Genomic DNA, 20,853 nt, shown 5'->3' with positions numbered 1-20,853 from the left:
GGCAAGGTATTCGGCGATTGTAATTTCAGACCGTGCCCCACATTTTTCTGGATTTCGGGTCCCTCTCAACATCCGCCATAGAGATTGGTAGTGTTGTTTGCGGACCAAAGATTTTGCGAATGCGTGTCCACTGCCATTGGGGAGGATGAGTGGATTTGTTTCTGGGGTGGAGGACAGATGCGAGTATTATTCTAGGGGGCCAGCTAATCATACTCCTATGTTCTGGTCTTGTACCAAGTTAGTAAGCTTTTGGATCTCTTCCTTCAAGCCATATCCAAGATACTTAATGTCGGCCTGGAGCAAGCCCACTGGTGGATACTTTCAGGGTGTCGGACTCGCCGGTGCTACAGATGGAGCTGAAGGCTGATGTCCTCGCCTTTTCCTCAGTTAATAGCCCATAGACGTGTTCGGTTTCGGTGGAGGTCTCCTACTCCGTCCAGTGCCTTGGCCTGGTTGGGCAACCTCATGCTGTTCCAACATTTGGAGATGGTCAAGTACACCATTAGGGGGTTTGTAGAAGGGTTTAACCTAAGACGGCAGCCACCCCCCCCCCCCCCCAATTATGGGGCAATTTAGCATGGCCAATCCACCTACGCTGTACATCTTTGGGTTGTGGGGGTGAGACCCACGTCGACACGAGGAGAATGTGCAAACTCCACGCGGACCTGGGGCTGGGATCAAACCTGGGTCCTCGGCACTATGAGGCAGCAGTGCTAACCACTGCACCACCATGCTGCCTATTCATTTCCTTTTTCAAAGAATTAGTCACTGTCCGTTGTTAATGTTGGGGGGGAGGGGGGGGGGGGGGGGAGACTTCCGGTGACGGCGGGCGGGAGGCAGCCGCACATTGGAAGGCTCCCGTTCGGGAACGGCATTTTCGGGGAGTAACGCCCGGTCCTAGGGCCAGCGACGGCAGTAAAAGTCGAGAGATAGCGCAAGGAGAAGAAGGATGTCGAAAAGCACCAAAAAAACGGCCGGGAAAAAAGCGGCTGAAAGTCCGTTGGAGAGGGGAAAGGTCACCGCGGGGTCAACAAAGAAAATAGAGGCTGGAGCACCAGGGGAGGCCGCAGTGCTTACGGCTGAAGAACTAACTAAGGTGATGGCTGCGGAATTCCAAAAGCAGTTGGCGCAGATTGAGAAATGTATGGAGATGGTGATGAAGGAGGTTTTGAATGTGCTGGTGGAGGAGGCAGTTTCCCCGCTGAAGACGGCGGAGGTGCACTGAGTGCTGAATTTGGTGCTTTTTGAGTGCTATAGTAAGAGTTTGGTGACCGAGGGAGTATAAGGCTTCATTTTTATCTAAAGTTTAGTCTTTCTTTTATTTAGTTAATTAACTTGGGAACCGATGTAGGAAGTCAGTGGGGACAGAAACAAAAGGCAGGAAGGGAGAGTGTGTAAAGCATGACCAGAGAAAGCAGGGCAGAGAGCAAGGAAGGTCTACATTAAACTGCATTTATTTCAATGCAAGGGGCCTGACGGGCAAAGCGGATGAACTCTGGGCATGGACGGGCACATGGGACTGGGATATTATAGCTATGACTGAAACATGGCTAAGGGAGGGGCAGGACTGGCAGCTCAATGTTCCAGGGTACAGATGCTATAGAAAGGATAGAACAGGAGGTAAGAGAGGAGGGGGACTGGCGTTTTTGATTAGGGAGAACATCACAGCAGTACTTAGAGGGGATATATCCGAGGGTTCGCCCACTGAGTCTATATGGGTGGAACTGAAAAATAAGAAGGGAGAGATCACCTTGGTAGGACTGTACTACAGGCCCCCAAATAGTCAGCGGGAAATTGAGGAGCAAATATGTAAGGAGATTACAGATAGCTGCAAGAATAATAGGGTGGTAGTAGTAGGGGACTTTAACTTTCCCAACATTGACTGGGACAGCCATAGCATTAGGGGCTTGGATGGAGGGAAATTTGTTGAGTGTATTCAGGAGGAATTTCTCATTCAGTATGTGGATGGACCGACTAGAGAGGGGGCAAAACTTGACCTCGTCTTGGGAAATAAGGAAGGGCAAGTGACAGAAGTGCTAGTGAGGGATCACTTTGGGACAAGTGACCATAATTCCATTAGTTTTAAGATAGCTATGGAGAATGATAGGTCTGGCCCAAGAGTTAAAATTCTTAATTGGGGCAAGGCCAATTTTGATGGTATCAGACAGGAACTTGCAGAGGTAGATTGGGGGAGACTATTGGCAGACAAAGGGACGGCTGGTAAATGGGAGGCTTTTAAAAATGTGTTAACCAGGGTGCAGGGTAAGCACATTCCCTTTAGAGTGAAGGGCAAGGCTGGTAGAAGTAGGGAACCCTGGATGACTCGAGATATTGAGACTCTGGTCAAAAAGAAGAAGGAGGCATATGACGTACATAAGCAACTGGGATCAAGTAGATCCCTTGAAGAGTATAGAGATTGTCGAAATAGAGTTAAGAGGGAAATCAGGAGGGCAAAAAGGGGACATGAAATTGCTTTGGCAAATAATGCAAGGGAGAATCCAAAGAGATTCTACAGATACATAAAGGGGAAAAGAGTAACTAGGGGCAGAGTAGGGCCTCTTAAGGATCAACAAGGGCATCTATGTGCAGAGCCACAAGAGTTGGGTGAGATCCTGAATGAATATTTCTCATCGGTATTCACGGTGGAGAAAGGCATGGATGTTAGGAAACTAAGGGAAATAAATAGTGATGTCTTGAGAAGTGTGCATATTACAGAGGAGGAGGTGCTGGAAGTCTTAAAGCGCATCAAGGTAGATAAATCCCCGGGACCTGATGAAATGTATCCCAGGATGTTGTGGGAGGCTAGGGAGGAAATTGCGGGTCCCCTAACCGAGATATTTGAATCATCGGCAGCCACAGGTGAGGTGCCTGAAGATTGGAGAGTGGCAAATGTTGTGCCCTTGTTTAAGAAGGGCAGCAGGGAAAAGCCTGGGAACTACAGACCGGTGAGCCTAACGTCTGTAGTAGGTAAGTTGCTAGAAGGTATTCTGAGAGACAGGATCTACAAGCATTTAGAGAGGCAAGGACTGATTCGGGGCAGTCAGCATGGCTTTGTGCGTGGAAAATCATGTCTCACAAATTTGATTGAGTTTTTTGAGGGAGTGACCAAGAAGGTAGATGAGGGCAGTGCAGTAGACGTTGTCTACATGGACTTTAGCAAAGCCTTTGACAAGGTACCGCATGGTAGGTTGTTGCAGAAGGTTAAAGCTCACGGGATCCAGGGTGAGGTTGCCAATTGGATTCAAAATTGGCTGGACGACAGAAGGCAGAGGGTGGTTGTAGAGGGTTGTTTTTCAAACTGGAGGCCTGTGACCAGTGGTGTGCCTCAGGGATCGGTGCTGGGTCCACTGTTATTTGTGATTTATATTAATGATTTGGATGAGAATTTAGGAGGCATGGTTAGTAAGTTTGCAGATGACACCAAGATTGGTGGCACAGTGGATAGTGAAGAAGGTTATCTAGGATTGCAACGGGATCTTGATCAATTAGGCCAGTGGGCCGACGAATGGCAGATGGAGTTTAATTTAGATAAATGTGAGGTGATGCATTTTGGCAGATCGAATCAGGCCAGGACCTACTCAGTTAATGGTATGGCGTTGGGGAGAGTTATAGAACAAAGAGATCTAGGAGTACAGGTTCATAGCTCCTTGAAGGTGGAGTCGCAGGTGGACAGGGTGGTGAAGAAGGCATTCGGCATGCTTGGTTTCATTGGTCAGAACATTGAATATAGGAGTTGGGACGTCTTGTTGAAGTTGTACAAGACATTGGTACGGCCACACTTGGAATACTGTGTGCAGTTCTGGTCACCCTATTATAGAAAGGATATTATTAAACTAGAAAGAGTGCAGAAAAGATTTACTAGGATGTTGCCGGGACTTGATGGTTTGAGTTATAAGGAGAGGCTGGATAGACTGGGACTTTTTTCCTTGGAGCGTAGGAGGCTTAGGGGTGATCTTATAGAGGTCTATAAAATAATGAGGGGCATAGATAAGGTAGATAGTCAACATCTTTTCCCAAAGGTAGGGGAGTCTAAAACTAGAGGGCATAGGTTTAAGGTGAGAGGGGAGAGATTCAGAAGGGCCCAGAGGGGCAATTTCTTCACTCAGAGGGTAGTGAGTGTCTGGAATGGGCTGCCAGAGGTAGTAGTAGAGGCGGGTACAATTGTGTCTTTCAAAAAACATTTAGATAGTTACATGGGTAAGATGGGTATAGAGGGTTATGGGCCAAGTGCGGGCAACTGGGACTAGCTTAATGGTAAAAACTGGGCGGCATGGACTGGTTGGGCCGAAGGGCCTGTTTCCATGCTGTAAACTTCTATGATTCTATAACTTAAAAGTTGCTGTTTGGTTTCGAAGGTGAATTTTCAATCAGCTTTAAACAGGCTTCTACTTGTAGGCACTTGCAGCTGGAGCTTGTTAATTAGTTAATTGGATTAGGCCAGTTTTCAGAGGCTCGATTCACAGTATAAAAGTGATCCCCTACAGTGCAGACTTTGTTTGCACTGAATTTGGTGCTTTTTGAGTGCTATAGTAAGAGTTTGGTGACCGAGGGAGTTAGGTGAGGAGGGAGTAAGGTGCTCCTTTCATTTTGTTTCTGACATTTCCGCAAAGAGTGCGAAGAGAGCCAGGAGTTTACAGAAAGTGTAGCTGACTGGGAGCAGAGTCGGAGATCTAGTTAGTCCACACGGCAGCTATATTCTGTAAGGTAAGAGGGGATGGAGGCTAGGCCAGTTGCATGCTCCTCCTGTAGGATCTGGGTGGTAAGGGATACCACTGGTGTCCCCGCTGACTATACCTGCGGGAAGTGCACCCAACTTCAGCTCCTCAAAGACCGTGTTAGGGAACCGGAGCTGAAGCTGGATGAACTTTGGATCATCCGGGAGGCAGAGGGGGTGATTGAGAAGAGTTACAGGGAGGTAACCACACCCAAGGTACAGGACAAGAATAGCTGGGTTACAGTCAGGGGGGGAAAAAAAACAAAAAAACAGGCAGCCAGTGCAGGAATCCCTCGTGGCCGTTCCCCTTCAAAACAAGTATACCGTTTTGGATGCTGTTGGGGGGATGACCTACCGGGGGAAGGCCCTAGCGGCCAGGTCTCTGGCACTGAGTCTGGCTCTGGGGCTCAGAAGGGAAGGGGGGAGAATAGAAAAGCAATAGTTGTAGGAGATTCAATGGTTAGGGGAATAGATAGGAGATTCTGTGGTCGCGAGCGAGACTCCCGGAAGGTATGTTGCCTCCCTGGTGCCAGGGCCAGGGATGTCTTGGATCATGTCTTCAGGATCCTTAAGGGGGAGGGTGAGCAGCCAGAAGTCGTGGTGCACATTGGTACCAACGACATAGGTAGGAAAAGGGGTGTGGAGGTAATAAACAAGTTTAGGGAGTTAGGCTGGAAGTTAAAAGCCAGGACAGACAGAGTTGTCATCTCTGGTTTGTTGCCGATGCCACGTGATAGCGAGGCTAGGAATAGGGAGAGAGTGCAGTTGAACACGTGGCTGCAGGAATGGTGTAGGAGGGAGGGCTTCAGGTATTTGGATAATTGGAGCGCATTCTGGGTAAGGTGGGACCTGTACAAGCAGGACGGGTTGCATCTGAACCAGAGGGGCACCAATATCCTGGGAGGGAGGTTTTCTAGTACTCTTTGGGAGGGTTTAAACTAATTTGGCAGGAGAATGGGAACCGGATTTGTAGTCCAGCAACTAAGGTAGCCGATATTCAGGACGCCAAAGCGTGTAGTGAGGCATTGGGGAAGGGAACACTGACAAAGGAGAGTACCTGCAGGCACAGAGATGGGTTGAAGTGTGTATACTTCAACGCAAGAAGCATCAGGAATAAGGTGGGTGAACTTAAGGCATGGATCGGTACTTGGGACTACGATGTGGTGGCCATCACGGAAACTTGGATAGAAGAGGGGCAGAAATGGTTGTTGGAGGTCCCTGGTTATAGATGTTTCAATAAGATTAGGGAGGGTGGTAAAAGAGGTGGGGGGGGGGGGCATTATTAATTAGAGATAGTATAACAGCTGCAGAAAGGCAGTTCGAGGAGTATCACCCTATTGAGGTAGTATGGGTGGAAGTCAGAAATAGGAAAGGAGCAGTCACCTTGTTAGGAGTTTTCTATAGGCCCCCCAATAGTAGCAGAGATGTGGAGGAACAGATTGGGAAACAGATTTTGGAAAGGTGCAGAAGTCATGGGCGACTTTAACTTCCCAAATATTGAGTGGAAACTCTTTAGATCAAATAGTTTGGATGGGGTGGTGTTTGTGCAGTGTGTCCAGGAAGCTTTTCTAACACAGTATGTAGATTGTCTGACCAGAGGAGGGGCAATATTGGATTTAGTACTTGGTAATGAACCAGGGCAAGTGATAGATTTGTTAGTGGGGGAGCATTTTGGAGATAGTGACCACAATTCTGTGACTTTCACTTTAGTAATGGAGGGATAGGTACGTGCAACAGGGCAAGGTTTACAATTGGGAGAAGGATAAATACGATGTTGTCAGACAAGAATTGAAGTGCATAAGTTGGGAACATAGGCTGGCAGGGAAGGACACAAGTGAAATGTGGAACTTGTTCAAGGAACAGGTGCTACGTGTCCTTGATATGTATGTCCCTGTCAGGCAGGGAAGAGATGGTCGAGTGAGGGAACCATGGTTGACAAGAGAGGTTGAATGTCTTGTTAAGAGGAAAAAGGAGACTTATATAAGGCTGAGGAAACAAGGTTCAGACAGGGCATTGGAGGGATACAAGATAGCCAGGAGGGAACTGAAGAAAGGGATTAGGAGAGCTAAGAGAGGGCATGAACAATCTTTGGCAGGTAGGATCAAGGAAAACCCCAAGGCCTTTTACACATATGTGAGAAATATGAGAATGACGAGAGCGAGGGTAGGTCCGATCAAGGACAGTAGCGGGAGATTGTGTATAGAGTCTGAAGAGATAGGAGAGGTCTTGAACGAGTACTTTTCTTCTGTATTTACAAATGAGGGGCGATATTGTTGGAGAGGACAGTGTGAAACAGATTAGTAAGCTCGAGGAAATACTTGTTAAGAAAGAAGATGTGTTGGGCATTTTGAAAAACTTGAGGATAGACAAGTCCCCCGGGCCTGACGGGATATATCCAAGGATTCTATGGGAAGCAAGAGATGAAATTGCAGAGCCGTTGGCAATGATCTTTTCGTCCTCACTGTCAACAGGGGTGGTACCAGGGGATTGGAGAGTGGCGAATGTCGTGCCCCTGTTCAAAAAAGGGACGAGGGTTAACCCTGGGAATTACAGGCCAGTTAGTCTTACTTCGGTGGTAGGCAAAGTAATGGAAAGGGTACTGAAGGATAGGATTTCTGAGCATCTGGAAAGACACTGCTTGATTAGGGATAGTCAGCACGGATTTGTGAGGGGTAGGTCTTGCCTTACAAGTCTTATTGAATTCTTTGAGGAGGTGACCAAGCATGTGGATGAAGGTAAAGCAGTGGATGTAGTGTACATGGATTTTAGTAAGGCATTTGATAAGGTTCCCCATGGTAGGCTTATGCAGAAAGTAAGGAGGCATGTGATAGTGGGAAATTTGGCCAGTTGGATAACGAATTGGCTAACCGATAGAAGTCAGAGAGTGGTGGTGGATGGCAAATATTCAGCCTGGATCCCAGTTACCAGTGGCGTACCGCAGGGATCAGTTCTGGGTCCTCTGCTGTTTGTGATTTTCATTAATGACTTGGATGAGGGAGTTGAAGGGTGGGTCACTAAATTTGCAGACGATACGAAGATTGGTGGAGTTGTGGATAGTGAGGAGGGCTGTTCTCGGCTGCAAAGAGACATAGATAGGATGCAGAGCTGGGCTGAGAAGTGGCAGATGGAGTTTAACCCTGAAAAGTGTGAGGTAGTCCATTTTGGAAGGACAAATATGAATGCGGAATACAGGGATAACAGTAGAGTTCTTGGCAATGTGGAGGAGCAGAGAGATCTTGGGGTCTATGTTCATACATCTTTGAAAGTTGCCATCTCACTTGGATAGAGCTGTGAAGAAGGCCTATGGTGTGCTAGCGTTCATTAACAGAGGGATTGAATTTAAGAGCCGTGAGGTGATGATGCAGCTGTACAAAACTTTGGTAAGGCCACATTTGGAGTACTGTGTACAGTTCTGGTCGCCTCATTTTAGGAAGGATGTGGAAGCTTTGGAAAAGGTGCAAAGGAGATTTACCAGGATGTTGCCTGGAATGGAGAGTAGGTCTTACGAGGAAAGGTTGAGGGTGCTAGGCCTTTTCTCATTAGAACGGAGAAGGATGAGGGGCGACTTGATAGAGGTTTATAAGATGATCAGGGGAATAGATAGAGTAGACAGTCAGACTTTTTCCTCGGGTGGAACAAACCATTACAAGGGGACATAAATTTAAGGTGAAAGGTGGAAGATATAAGAGGGATATCAGAGGTAGGTTCTTTACCCAGAGTGTAGTGGGGGCATGGAATGCACTGCCTGTGGAGGTAGTTGAGTCGGAAACATTAGGGACCTTCAAGCAGCTATTGGATAGGTACATGGATTACGGTAAAATGATATAGTGTAGATTTATTTGTTCTTAAGGGCAGCACGGTAGCATTGTGGATAGCACAATTGCTTCACAGCTCCAGGGTCCCAGGTTCGATTCCGGCTTGGGTCACTGTCTGTGCGGAGTCTGCACGTCCTCCCCGTGTCTGCGTGGGTTTCCTCCGGGTGCTCCGGTTTCCTCCCACAGTCCAAAGATGTGCCGGTTAGGTGGATTGGCCATGATAAATTGCCCTTAGTGTCCAAAATTGCCCTTAGTGTTGGGTGGAGGTGTTGAGTTTGTGTAGGGTGCTCTTTCCAAGAGCCGGTGCAGACTCAAAGGGCCGAATGGCCTCCTTCTGCACTGTAAATTCAATGATAATCTCTGATTAATCGAGGACAAACGTTCGGCACAACATCGTGGGCCGAAGGGCCTGTTCTGTGCTGTATTTTCTATGTTGTATGTTCTATGTTCAAAGGGAGGCGCTGAAGGAAGTGGAGGAGACGGTATTGCAGCACGGTGATCAACTTGCCTCGATGGGGAAGGAGATGCGGAAGGTGATGGACACGAACAAGAATCTGCGAGGAAAAATGGAAGATCTGGAAAACAGATCCAGGCGACAGAATTTGAGGGTCGTGGGGCTGCCCGAAGGAGTTGAAGGACCGAAGCCGACTGAGTATTTTGCCGCGATGCTGGCAAAACTACTGGGGGGGGGGGGGGGGGGAGAGAGAGAGAGAGGGAGGACCCCTCACGATATGAACTGGATCGGGCTCATCGGTCATGGAGGCCTGTACCAAAGGCGAGTGAGCCGCCAAGGGCAGTGACTCTGTGCTTCCGTAGGTACAGTGTGAAGGAGAAGGTCCTGAGCTGGGCCAAGCAGAAGCGGGTGGTGCAGTGGGCTGGAGCTGGTATACGTGTATACCAGGACTTTATGGTGGAGCTGGCGAGGAGGCGAGCTGCCTTCAACCGGATGAAGAGGGCACTGTACATTGGCAAGGTGCAGTGCGGCATTGTACATCCAGCGAAGCTGAGGGTGACATACAAGCTCAGGGACTTTTATTTTGGAACGGTGGAAGCAGCGGAGGAGTTTGCGAAGGCAGAAGGACTGTGGCAGAAGTGACAAATTGAGCAATGGTCATGTGCCGATGTAACCTCATGACTGTATTTTCTTCTTTTTTTTGTTTCACTGCGCGCGGGTGTAGAGGCTAAAGGAGCCAATGTTGCATATATTTGGACAAGGGAAGGGACAGGACTTTCACTCGAAAGGAGGGCTCTTTGGGGTGTAGGTGGATATGCAGGGTGTGTGCGCTAAATGGGGATCTTTGGGCTTTCCTAGGGCCGGGCAAGGGGGAAAGGGACCCAGGCGGGGGCCTCCACGCTGGCCGGTTTAAGCCGGCCAGTGAATGGGAGTGAGGTGGGGGGAGGGGCTGCGGACATTGGAGCCTGACAGAACAGGGTCCGAGTGGTCTAGCCGGGGTGGAAAGTTGGGGGGAGGGAACAGAGGTTGGGGGAGGGAACCGAGGTTGGGAGGAGTTTTACAAGAGGCAGTGGATGGGAGGAGCTGGAGACTTTGGCGGGGGGGGGGGGGGGGGGGGGGGGGGGGGGGAGAGAACAACTTTGGGGTATCATGTACGGTACTCTCTTAGAGGATGGATGGCGTTGGTTGGGGGAGTGGGGGGTGGGGGGGGGGGGTGGAGAGCCGTGTAGATTAAGGGTGACTACGGGTAATCCCTGATTCCTTTTAGTCATTTGTTTATGTAAACATGCGGGTTGAGGTTTGGTGGGCGGATGGGATCGTTGTTATTATGTGGATTGACATATCTTGTTGATGGGTGTAAATGTGGGAGAAAACGTGAAAAAGGAGAATAAAATTTTAAAAAAAAAGTCAATGTGGGGAGGGGTAATTTTGGGGGGTGTTCTTGATTGTTGATGGTGCTCTTTTTTTGCATTGTAACCTGAAGCAACTGTTTTATATTATTCTGTTTATAATAAAAAGGTTTTCAATAAAAATATTTCTTAAAAAAGGAATGGGAGATAGTGGTAAATTTGTCATTTAAGTGCAGTATGACACCCTGAAACTTTGACTTTCCAGATATCCCAGGCTCCAAATATTTGACAGGTATGCCAGTGAATTTGAATTGTGAGCTCTCTGAAAAATTCCCAAGTTAAACCCTCAAAAGATTTTCTTGCATCCCTACAGCAGTTACAAAAAGATCAAGTACAATCTTCTCAGTCTCACCATCTCCCCAAGTTGACAAACTTGATTCTATCCAGTGTCATTTGTATTGAATTTCGAAGTATTGGACTGTGCTGCACAGTCAGAACATACATTAAATCTTCTGATAAAATATCTGTTGTGGCAACGTCAATTAACATCTATTATCAAAATTATAGCCTCAATTTACTATATTTTCTATTCCTAAATATAGTGAATAACAAAGTTGTGATTTGTTCGAAGATTATATTCAGCTAGTATACGAACGACCTGGAATTGCCATAGTGCGAATTAATGCTGAAAATTTTTGATTCAAACTACTTTCCCGACAAATCCTGCTTGTTTCCTGAAAATTAAGTTGCAATAGCAACATTTTGCTATATTCACACAAGCCCGCAGATGTGAAAGAATCGGCTCCAAATTGCTGGTGCACATCAAAAACACACTCAGCCCTCAAACAATCTGGAGCGGTACATTTAGATCAGACCATTTAAGCCTGACATCTACTAGGCAATGATTGTTCTGTCCTTGCACAAATGTCTGTACATAGAATTGAAATGTCTGAGCTTTCTGGAACGGAATTGCTGTCTTTTTAGTAGCATTTTAAAAACAAAACTTACTATTTCAACTTCTCCCTGACCTCGCTCCTGTACTTTGCCTTCTTCCATTTCATAGAATCACAGAATACCGAGTGCAGGAGGAGGCCATTTGGCCCATCGTGTCTGCACTGACCCTGTGAAAGAGAGCCCTACCCAAGCCCACACCACCTCCCTATCCTCGTAACCCCACCTAACCGTTGGACATGAAGAGGCAATCCACCCAACCCGCACATCTTTGGACTGTGGGAGGAAACCAGAGCACCCGAGGAAACTCACGCAAACACTGGGAGAAAGTGCAGACTTCACACAGGCAATCACCCAAGGTCAGAATTGAACCCGGGTCCCTGGTGCTGTGAGTCAGCAGTGCTAACCACTGTGCCTGAAGCTTTTTCAAAGTCCCTTATTTGCAAGTCTCTTTACTCTTCTGAATGTTTTCAAAACTCTCTCATGGCTTCCAAATGCTAATTTATTGATATTCTCAATTGCTACCTTTTATTATTTATGCCTCAAGGTCCTGTACTAGGTACAGTATTGGTCTAAGAACTGCTGGAACACACTAAGCAGAAAGTGAAGACCAGGGACCAGAGGGATAGTAAAGAAAACTAAAGCATAAACAAGGGGAGATGAGATTAATGTCTGGGAGGCAAAAGGCATAGCGAGCCAAAGCCAAGGTTAAATATCCAGGAGTTCTCACAGAAACAATTTCTGGAACAATTTCTGGAAGCAAAGCTGAGGCACGAAGGATTGTTGAAGGAAGGGGACTGTGAGCTGTGGACGGTACTCAGCCCGGAGCAAGAAACATGAGGCCCGATTATCCCAAGAAATTTCTAAGTTAATTTGGTGGCGGGTTTTTCAAGGAAATTCCAGTCGGCTCTGCTGGTGAGTTCCCCAACGCTATTCAATGACAATTAGTCACTTTTTTAGGCCCTGTGGAGTTTCCCACCGGTTTAGCCCATACTTAGAATTTTTTTTAGCACTGGGGAGCTGAACTCGGAGATTGGGCCGCCATTTTGAAAGGGCGCCCCGATCTCTAAGTGAGCTTGTGGGTCCGCCATACCTCCCACCCACAGGCAATGTCATCCCCCCCCCCCCCCACCCCGCTCCACACACATGGTCCCCCCCTCTTAAGGCCCCCCCCCCCCCCTAGTCCCCTTACAGCATCCCCTTACTTCTAGGACCCCCACCTAACCTCCCGGAGGCCCCTACTTACCTTCCTTGCACCCCACCCTCATTTTATGGGCATGGTCCCCCCCATTGCCCCCAGGCAGTGCCATGCTGGTACTCTTGCACTACCACCCTGGCAGTGCTTCTGCTGGCTTGGCATGCCATCTGGGCACATTGGCAGTGCCAGAGGTGCCCATGTTTCAGGGGGAGGGCCAAGGAGCCACCCTGCGCTTAGCCTGACCACATGGGGTCTCCAGTGGCTGGGAGATCCCCCGGGTGCCGTTCCGCCTGGTCCACGTTTGCTTGGACCAGCACCGATCGGCGCCCGGCTGCAGCCTCGCTGGGGAGGCCGGTGAATCAGAGGAGGCCGCTGGATCTCGCGCAGGTAGATCGTAAGGTAGGTCATTTATGGAGGTTGCGCGGAGCCTGTTGGGAGGCTCGCTGCAAGCCTCTCCCGGCATTCTCCAGCCGTGTTGCACTCAAGTGAGAGCACAACGCGGCCTGAGATTCACACCCATGGAAGCAATGTTTGGGCCCAGGATCACAAAGAGGAACAAATTCCACTAGATTTATTAAACAAAATGTTAGTAGAACTGCCCTTTCATATTTACGAATGAGCTTTCAAAAAATGTTCAATGTCAAAAAATGTTCAATGTCACTTAAAATGATGCACATACCTCCACGTGGTTTCCTATAAATCGGCTATCACCCTCCACATTGATAGAGAAGTCGTAATATCCACTTGGTGGCTTTACCTCCATAAAATTTAATTCAAAAGTATCACTAATAAAAAAATGAAAATTATAGCTGTTATTTGTCAGTTCTCAGCAAATATTTAAAAGCCATTTGTTGTAGGTAAAATGTCAAAGATTACTTGCATTAATTCAAGAAGCACTAGGGTGTGAGCCAAGTTCAATGTTTTTTTGCACTATCTGTAACAGGCAATGATCTGAATGAAGAATTAGTTCCAATAGATCAACAGAAACATATGCACACATGCTTCTATTAAAAAAAAGTACTGTTTTTTCTTCCTATTCAACCAGATAGCTTCACGACAGCATGGACCATTCCGGCGGCCTGTTCCTACATAGCGGTATTGTCACTGGACTAGTAATCGTAAGACCATAAGACATAGGGGCAGAATTAGGCCACTCGGCCCATCGAGTCTGTTCCGCCGTTCAATCATGGCTATGTTTCTCATCCTCATTCTACTGCCTTTTGCTCACAACCCCTGATCCTGTTATTAATCAGGAACCTATCTATCTCTGTCTTAAAGACACTCAGTGTTTTGGCCTCCACAGCCTTCTGCGGCAAAGAGTTCCACAGATTCACCACCCTCTGGCTGAAAAAATTCCTCCTCATCTAGGTTTTAAAGAATCGCTTCTTTAGTCTGAGATTGTGCCCTCTGGTTCTAGTTTTTCATCCTCTCCATGCGCACTCTATCCAGGCCCCGCAGTATCTTGTAAGTTTCAATAAGATCACCCCATATCCTTCTAAACTCCAATGAGTACAGGCCCAGAGTCCTCAACCGTTCCTCATATGACAACAAAAACATTAGTTCAAATGTCAGATGCTGCAGGTCCGTTGTTGGTTGGGGACCAATGTCATTGTGTATACAATAACCAAAGGCGTATATCGTATACACCAGGGGTGTATACGATAGAACATTACAGCGCAGTACAGGCCCTTCGGCCCTCGATGTTGCGCTGACCTGTGAAACCACTCTAAAGCCCATCTACACTATTCCCTTATCGTCCATGTCTATCCAATGACCATTTGAATGCCCTTAGTGTTGGCGAGTCCACTACTGGTGCAGGCAGGGCATTCCACGCCCTTACTACTCTCGGAGTAAAGAACCTACCTCTGACATCTGTCCTAAATCTACCTCCCCTCAATTTAAAGCTATGTCCCCTCGTGCTAGACATCACCATCCGAGGAAGAAGGCTCTCACTGTTCACCCTATCCAATCCTCTGATCATCTTGTATGCCTCAATTAAGTCACCTCTTAACCTTCTCTCTAACGTAAACAGCCTCAAGTCCCTCAGCCTTTCCTCATAAGATCTTCCCTCCATACCAGGCAACATTCTGGTAAATCTCCTCTGCACCCTTTCCAATGCTTCCACATCCTTCCTATAATGCGGCAACCAGAATTGCACGCAATACTCCAAATGCGGCCGCACCAGAGTTTTGTACAGCTGCAACGTGACCTCATGGCTCCGAAACTCAATCCGTCTACCAATAAAAGCTAACACACTGTACGCCTTCTTAACAACCCTCTCAACCTGGGTGGCAATTTTCAGGGATCTATGTACATGGACACCGAGATCTCTCTGCTCACCCACACTGCCAAGAATCTTATTGTGCTCTGTCTTCCTGTTATTCCTTCCAAAATGAATCACCTCACACTTTTCTGCATTAAACTCCATTTGCCACCTCTCAGTCCAGCGTTGCAGCTTATCTATGTCCCTCTGTAACTTGTAACATCCGTCCGCACTGTCCACAACTCCACCGACTTTTGTGTCATCTGCAAATTTACTCACCCATCCTTCTACGCCCTCCTCCAGGTCATTTATAAAAATGACAAACAGCAGTGGCCCCGAAACAGATCCTTGTGGTACACCACTAGTAACTGGACTCGTGTCTGAACATTTCCCATCAACCACCACCCTTTGTCTTCTTCCAGCTAGCCAATTTCTGATTCAAACTGCTAAATCACCCTGAATCTCATGCCTCCGTATTTTCTGCAGTAGCCTACCGTGGGGCACCTTATCAAACGTTTTACTGAAATCCATATACACATCAACTGCTTTACCCTCATCCACCTGTTTGGTCACCTTCTCAAAGAACTCAATAAGGTTTGTGAGGCACGACCTACTCTTCACAAAACCGAGTTGACTATCTCTAATCAAATTATTCCTTTCCAGATGATTATATATCCTATCTCTTATAAACCTTTCCAAGCTTTTGCCCACAACAAAAGTAAGGCTCCCTGGTCTATAGTTACCGGGGTTGTCTCTACTCCCCTTCTTGAACAAGGGGACAACATTTGCTATCCTCCAGTCTTCTGGCACTATTCCTGTAGACAAAGATGACTTAAAGATCAAAGCCAAAGGCTCAGCAATCTCCTCCCTAGCTTCCCAGAGAATCCTAGGATAAATCCCATCCGGCCCAGGGGTCTTATCTATTTTCACACTTTCCAGAATTGCTAACACCTCCTCCTTATGAACCTCAAGCCTTTCAAGTCTAGTAGCCTGAATCTCAGTATTCTCCTCGACAACATTGTCTTTTTCCTGTGTGAATACTGATGAAAAATATTCATTTAGCAACTCTCCCATCTCCTCGGACTCCAAGCACAACTTCCCACTACTGTCCTTGACTGGCCCTACTCGTACCCTAGTCATTCGTTTATTCCTGACATATCTATAGAAAGCTTTAGGGTTATCCTTGATCCTACCTGCCAAAGACTTCTCATGTCCCCTCCTGGCTCTTCTTAGCTCTCTCTTTAGATCCTTCCTAGCTAACTTGTAACTCTCGAGCACCCTAACTGAACCTTCATGTCTCATCTTTACATAAGCCTCCTTCTTCCTCTTGACAAGTGTTTCAACTGCTTTAGTAAACCACGGGTTCCCTTGCTCGACCACTTCCTCCCTGCCCGACAGGTACATACTTATCAAGGACACACAGTAGCTATTCCTTGAACAAGCTCCACATTTCCATTGTGCCCATCCCCTGCGGACCCTTTCCAAGGCCAGCATATCCTTCCTTAAATACGGGGCCCAAAACTGCTCACAATCCAGGGTAATGCTCTGGGGGCCTGGGTTCAAATCCCACCACAGCAGATGGTGAAATTTGAATCCAATAAACATCTGGAATTAAAAGTCTAATGATGACCATGAAACCATTGCCAATTGCTGTAAAAATTATCTGGTTCACTAATGTCCTTTCGGGAAGGAAATCTGCCATCCTTACCTGGCTTACATGTTGCTCTAGCAATGTGGTTGACTTTTAAATGCTCCCTGAATAGACTTAGCAGGCCACTCTGTTCAAAGGCCATTAGGTATGGACAATACATTCTGGCCCAGCCAGTGACACCCACATCCCATGATATGAGTGAATAAAAACAAAAATCTCTCAGATGATATTAATTCAGTCAAGTTAAACATCGAGGCATAATCCTACACGGAGCTGCCCACAGTGCCATGGTTTCAGTTCAGGTAGGAATTTATAGATATGAAACTTGCATCCCAATATTTCAAGGCACCAATGTGCTAAAAGTGCAAATTTTGAATTTCTCTGTTTAAATATGTTTTTTGGAGATGGACTAATTTAATTTAACCCTTTTATATCCCTCAAAAACTTTTGCATTTAAGAGATTAAATAAAGCTTCTGATCAAATCTAACTATGTAACAACTTTAAATATCCTAATCATGTACCTTTCCTTTCAAAATGATGACAACTAATGACAGTTTGATTCTCCTCACAAAGAGAAAGAAACAATGATTTAGGGCAACACGTTAATGATTTTATGGTGTGGCATTCAAGATAACCAATGTTGGCATCGAATACATTCAGGTTAGATGCAACAGAGGCCAGATATAGAAAGGTCCCTCTGCTTTGATACAACAATGCGGAACCATAATATTCATAGAATCCCTACAGTGCAGAAGGAGGCTATTCGGCCCATCGAGTCTGCACACACCCTTCGAAAGAGCACCCGCCCATGTCCACTCCTCCACCCACCAGGCCATATCCCCATAACCTAACCTGCACATCCCTGGACACTAAGGGGCAATTTAGCATGGCCAATTCACCTAATCCGCACATTTTTGGACTGTGGGAGGAAACCCACGCAGACAGGGGGCGAACGTACAAACTCCACACAGCCACCCAAGGCCAGAATTGAACCCGGGTCCCTGGCACTGTGAGACAGCAGTGTTAACCACTGTGCCTCCGTGCCGGCCTCAAAAGCAGGATTGAAGCATGCTATAGTCAAAATCATTACATGCATGACCCTTACATCCAACATCGTGAAATTTGGTAATAACTATTTCATGCCGTCTACAGAGACAAAGAAAAATATTACCTGTATTAGCCACAAAAATGTCTTTCTTACCCTTTCAAAGCAAAAGATGATTGCTGAAGAACTGTGCTTTTTGTCAAAGCAGACTTGGCATATTCAAGCTGAACATCAGCTGAAGTCAGACTCTGGGACAAAACATTGGTCACACGCAACTGGAAACAAGTTGGGCAAGGAAAAGTTAAAAGTAAAAGACTTTGAGATAGGCCATTTAAAAGAAGACAAGTCAAATGAGGTGATTTTGAAATATATCTTCGACACGTGAACAAATTGCCACTTGTTACGGACAGAGGATGCATCTCTGTGGTACATTGTGTGCAGTGAACTCGGAATTGTCCTCAATCCAATCCGCTTGATGTTATGGTTAAACCTTTGTCACTAAAGTATACAGAATCATGTAAAAAGAATTGTTTTAAGTTGCAACCCAAATGAAAGCTTAATGATCACCACTTTCAGCCTGACACCCCACTGCGCTTTTCTTTTTTGGTCCCAATTAAATTTCCCATCTTTTACTTTTAAATACCAAAAACAGATGTACATCATGCAATTTTTTTTCCTATAATACTCAATCCAGAAAAGCGCCATCAATTTTGTTCAGTGACCTGAACATGCGTAACGTGCAATGCTCCCCTACAGTCACAAAACAATGCAAGCATTGTGTTGAAATTACCAAGCATTTAAATTGAATCAAGTCGTCAGATGGATCCACATCCTATTTAAAATTGATCGAAATAATAACACTGTTTGACAAAATGTCATTTTTGTTTCAGATAATTTATTTTCAGTCCTTTTTTTAAAAAAAAGTGTAAAAGGTGATTCCTGTCCTTCAAGTACCCACAAATCCCACATGTTCTTCTTTGATAACATTCGCTTATTGTCAAAGTAGGCTTCAATGAAATTACTGTGAAAAGCTCCTAGTCGCCACACTCCGGCGCCTGTTCGGGGAGGCCGGTATGGGAATTGAACCCCGCGCTGCTGGCATTGTTCTGCATTACAAGCCAGCTGTTTAGCCCACTGTGCTAAACAAGCCCCATGGTTCAAAACTGGATACCAGTTCCCACCTAATCATCACTGTGGCTCCAAAATTACATTTCTTAATGAGCCAGAATTGATTCGACAAAATTGCTCTCATTCCATGGAGCAACAAGATTAGGCACATTTTCTTCAGCGCATCGGTCATGTTAAAATTATAATTTCCACTGTGGTTTTATTTTGAATCCTTTGAGAATATAACATTTTATCTCTATGTAGTTATCTAGAATCTACCCATTATGTCAAAATTATACATGGAACAATGCAGCCCTCAGAAACTCTTTTACAGGGTTTCCAATATTAAAATGTCAGGTTAGCTGGCATTATTCCCTACCATGGCTTAAGGCGATACTTTCAATAGGTTTTTGCATTTGAATGTTGAAATATCACAAGTATCAAATATCACAAGACTACAAGTTACTTCAGATCCTTTCAGACAAGTGGCTTCTAATTTTCACTCGCTAATGACTGTACACAGTCTGATGATCAAAATATATTTTAAAACACAAATCCTAAAGATTACTTTAATAAGATTAAACTAACCCACTGAGGTAGCTTTTGGGCCTTTTAATGGCTTAATGACAGTGTTCACCCAAAGGCCTTGAACTCATCCAAAAGCCTGGGATTGAACTTCATATTTTTTGCAGATATGTGATTGTGCAATTAGCATGCATGCACCTGAACTCAATGGCTATGGTGGTGGCTCAGATGCCAGGCCAGAAAGCCGGAGGCAACCCAACTATGACAGTTTCAGGAGGCCCTGGCATGATTCAAATGCCCATAAGATACTTAATTGTCTGCCAGCTCACTTCCAAGAGCTGCTGGCCGATCAGTGAGTCAACAGCTCTGTAGTCCCAGCTGAGCCACTGGGAGTAGTGGCTACTATTGGTACTGCAGCTGGCAAGAACTAGCAATATGGAAGCAGCCCTGGAACCCAGATAAGCGAGGTTGGGTTCACCCGGGCTAGAGAGATAGACCCGAGGTGGGGGTTTATTGCTGGGAACAAAGGTGTTTCAGCCAGCTGGATCTTGCTGCTGATGGGGCCTTCCATGGCCCACAAGGTGCGTGATCAGAAGTCCATACTACCTTGAACCCTCCAGGAGGCCACCAGCTTTAACTGGGCCACATGATGAATTGCACTCCCCATCTAACCGGTAGAATGACAATCACAGGGAGTAGAGGTGCTAGGCACTCCACCCCAGATCCACCGTTTCTCCTGATTTAACAGCTCCCCAAGCTCTGAAATCGAAGATTTGAATTGGAAACTGATCCCAACATCGGTTTCAACAATTCAGAATCTTAAAGTGACATTACTACATTTGATATTACGCTGCATAATATTCCTGTTCATATAAAATAGCATACTCGTATACCTGACATTCCTATAATGAAGCATTTATTATATCTCATCCCCTGCCAGAAATGTATCTGCAACAGGCATAAATATCTGATTTCAAGTCACAAGGGGATATTGTTGAGGCATCCTTACACTTCAGGTACATGAATGCAAAAGTCAGTAGAGGGCAATGAGATTCAAATCTTGAGCAAGGTGAAGCCACTGATCCAGAGAAAGCTTCGAAGGTAGCTGCAAATTCCTATTACCTCAGTAAGAGAAAAAGCTTCTCAGTTTGAACAATGAAGTTACCTTAACAAAAAGGTTGAACTAAGCTAAATCAAATTTGTAGATCTAAGAGAAGTTACCTTTAGGCTGGGCTTCTTGTGGGAAACAGAGGCAATTCCTTCAGCTACCACAATAATTGGAATGTGATACTGATTATGGGACAAAGCCGCGGCAGCACAGGCAATGCTGAAAGCCTCAGACAGCGTGGTAAAATGTTTCTTGCTGAATACAGCATTAACAAGCTGAATGACTTGGTCCTGAAATTAAAAAGCGCAAGAGACTTGCAGACTTTCTGACATGCATAAAACCAACAAATTGATTGATCAACATGATATCACAGAATTGTTACGGCGCAAAAGGAGGCTGTTTGGCCCATCGGGTCCAAACTGGCACCATGACTTGGTGCCATTCCCTATACCTCTACACATTGTTTCTATTCAAGTAAATCATCTAATGCACCTTTGAATGCCTCGATTGAACCTGCCTGCTCCACAATTCCATGTAATGCATCCCACCAGAACCACTCATTGTATGAAAAGGCATTTTCTCAATTCCCATTTGTAGCTTTTGCAAATCAATTTAAATCTACCCCTTCTCATTCTTGATCCTTTTCGGAGTGGGAACAGTTTCTCCCTATCT

General features: G+C 46.0%; 1 protein-coding gene across 2 annotated transcripts in view; it reads right to left on the bottom strand.

Moving 5' to 3' along the window:
- LOC140428504 (dolichyl-diphosphooligosaccharide--protein glycosyltransferase subunit 2-like) overlaps positions 1-20,853 on the bottom strand; it is a 75,496-nt gene that overhangs the window by 33,723 nt on the left and 20,920 nt on the right. For both annotated transcript variants that reach the window (XM_072515057.1, XM_072515058.1), the window contains exons 7-9: positions 20,295-20,471; positions 17,598-17,716; positions 13,161-13,266 (exon numbers count right to left, since the gene is read on the bottom strand). In XM_072515057.1, the coding sequence (XP_072371158.1) occupies positions 13,161-13,266; positions 17,598-17,716; positions 20,295-20,471 (402 nt within the window). The remainder of the gene's footprint in view (positions 1-13,160; positions 13,267-17,597; positions 17,717-20,294; positions 20,472-20,853) is intronic.

Source organism: Scyliorhinus torazame, chromosome 8 (genome assembly GCF_047496885.1).
Source record: "Scyliorhinus torazame isolate Kashiwa2021f chromosome 8, sScyTor2.1, whole genome shotgun sequence".
In the NCBI taxonomy this organism is placed as follows: Eukaryota; Metazoa; Chordata; class Chondrichthyes; order Carcharhiniformes; family Scyliorhinidae; genus Scyliorhinus; species Scyliorhinus torazame.
The sequence above is the reverse complement of the archived record's forward strand: the minus strand, read 5'-3'. Positions and strand labels throughout refer to the sequence as shown.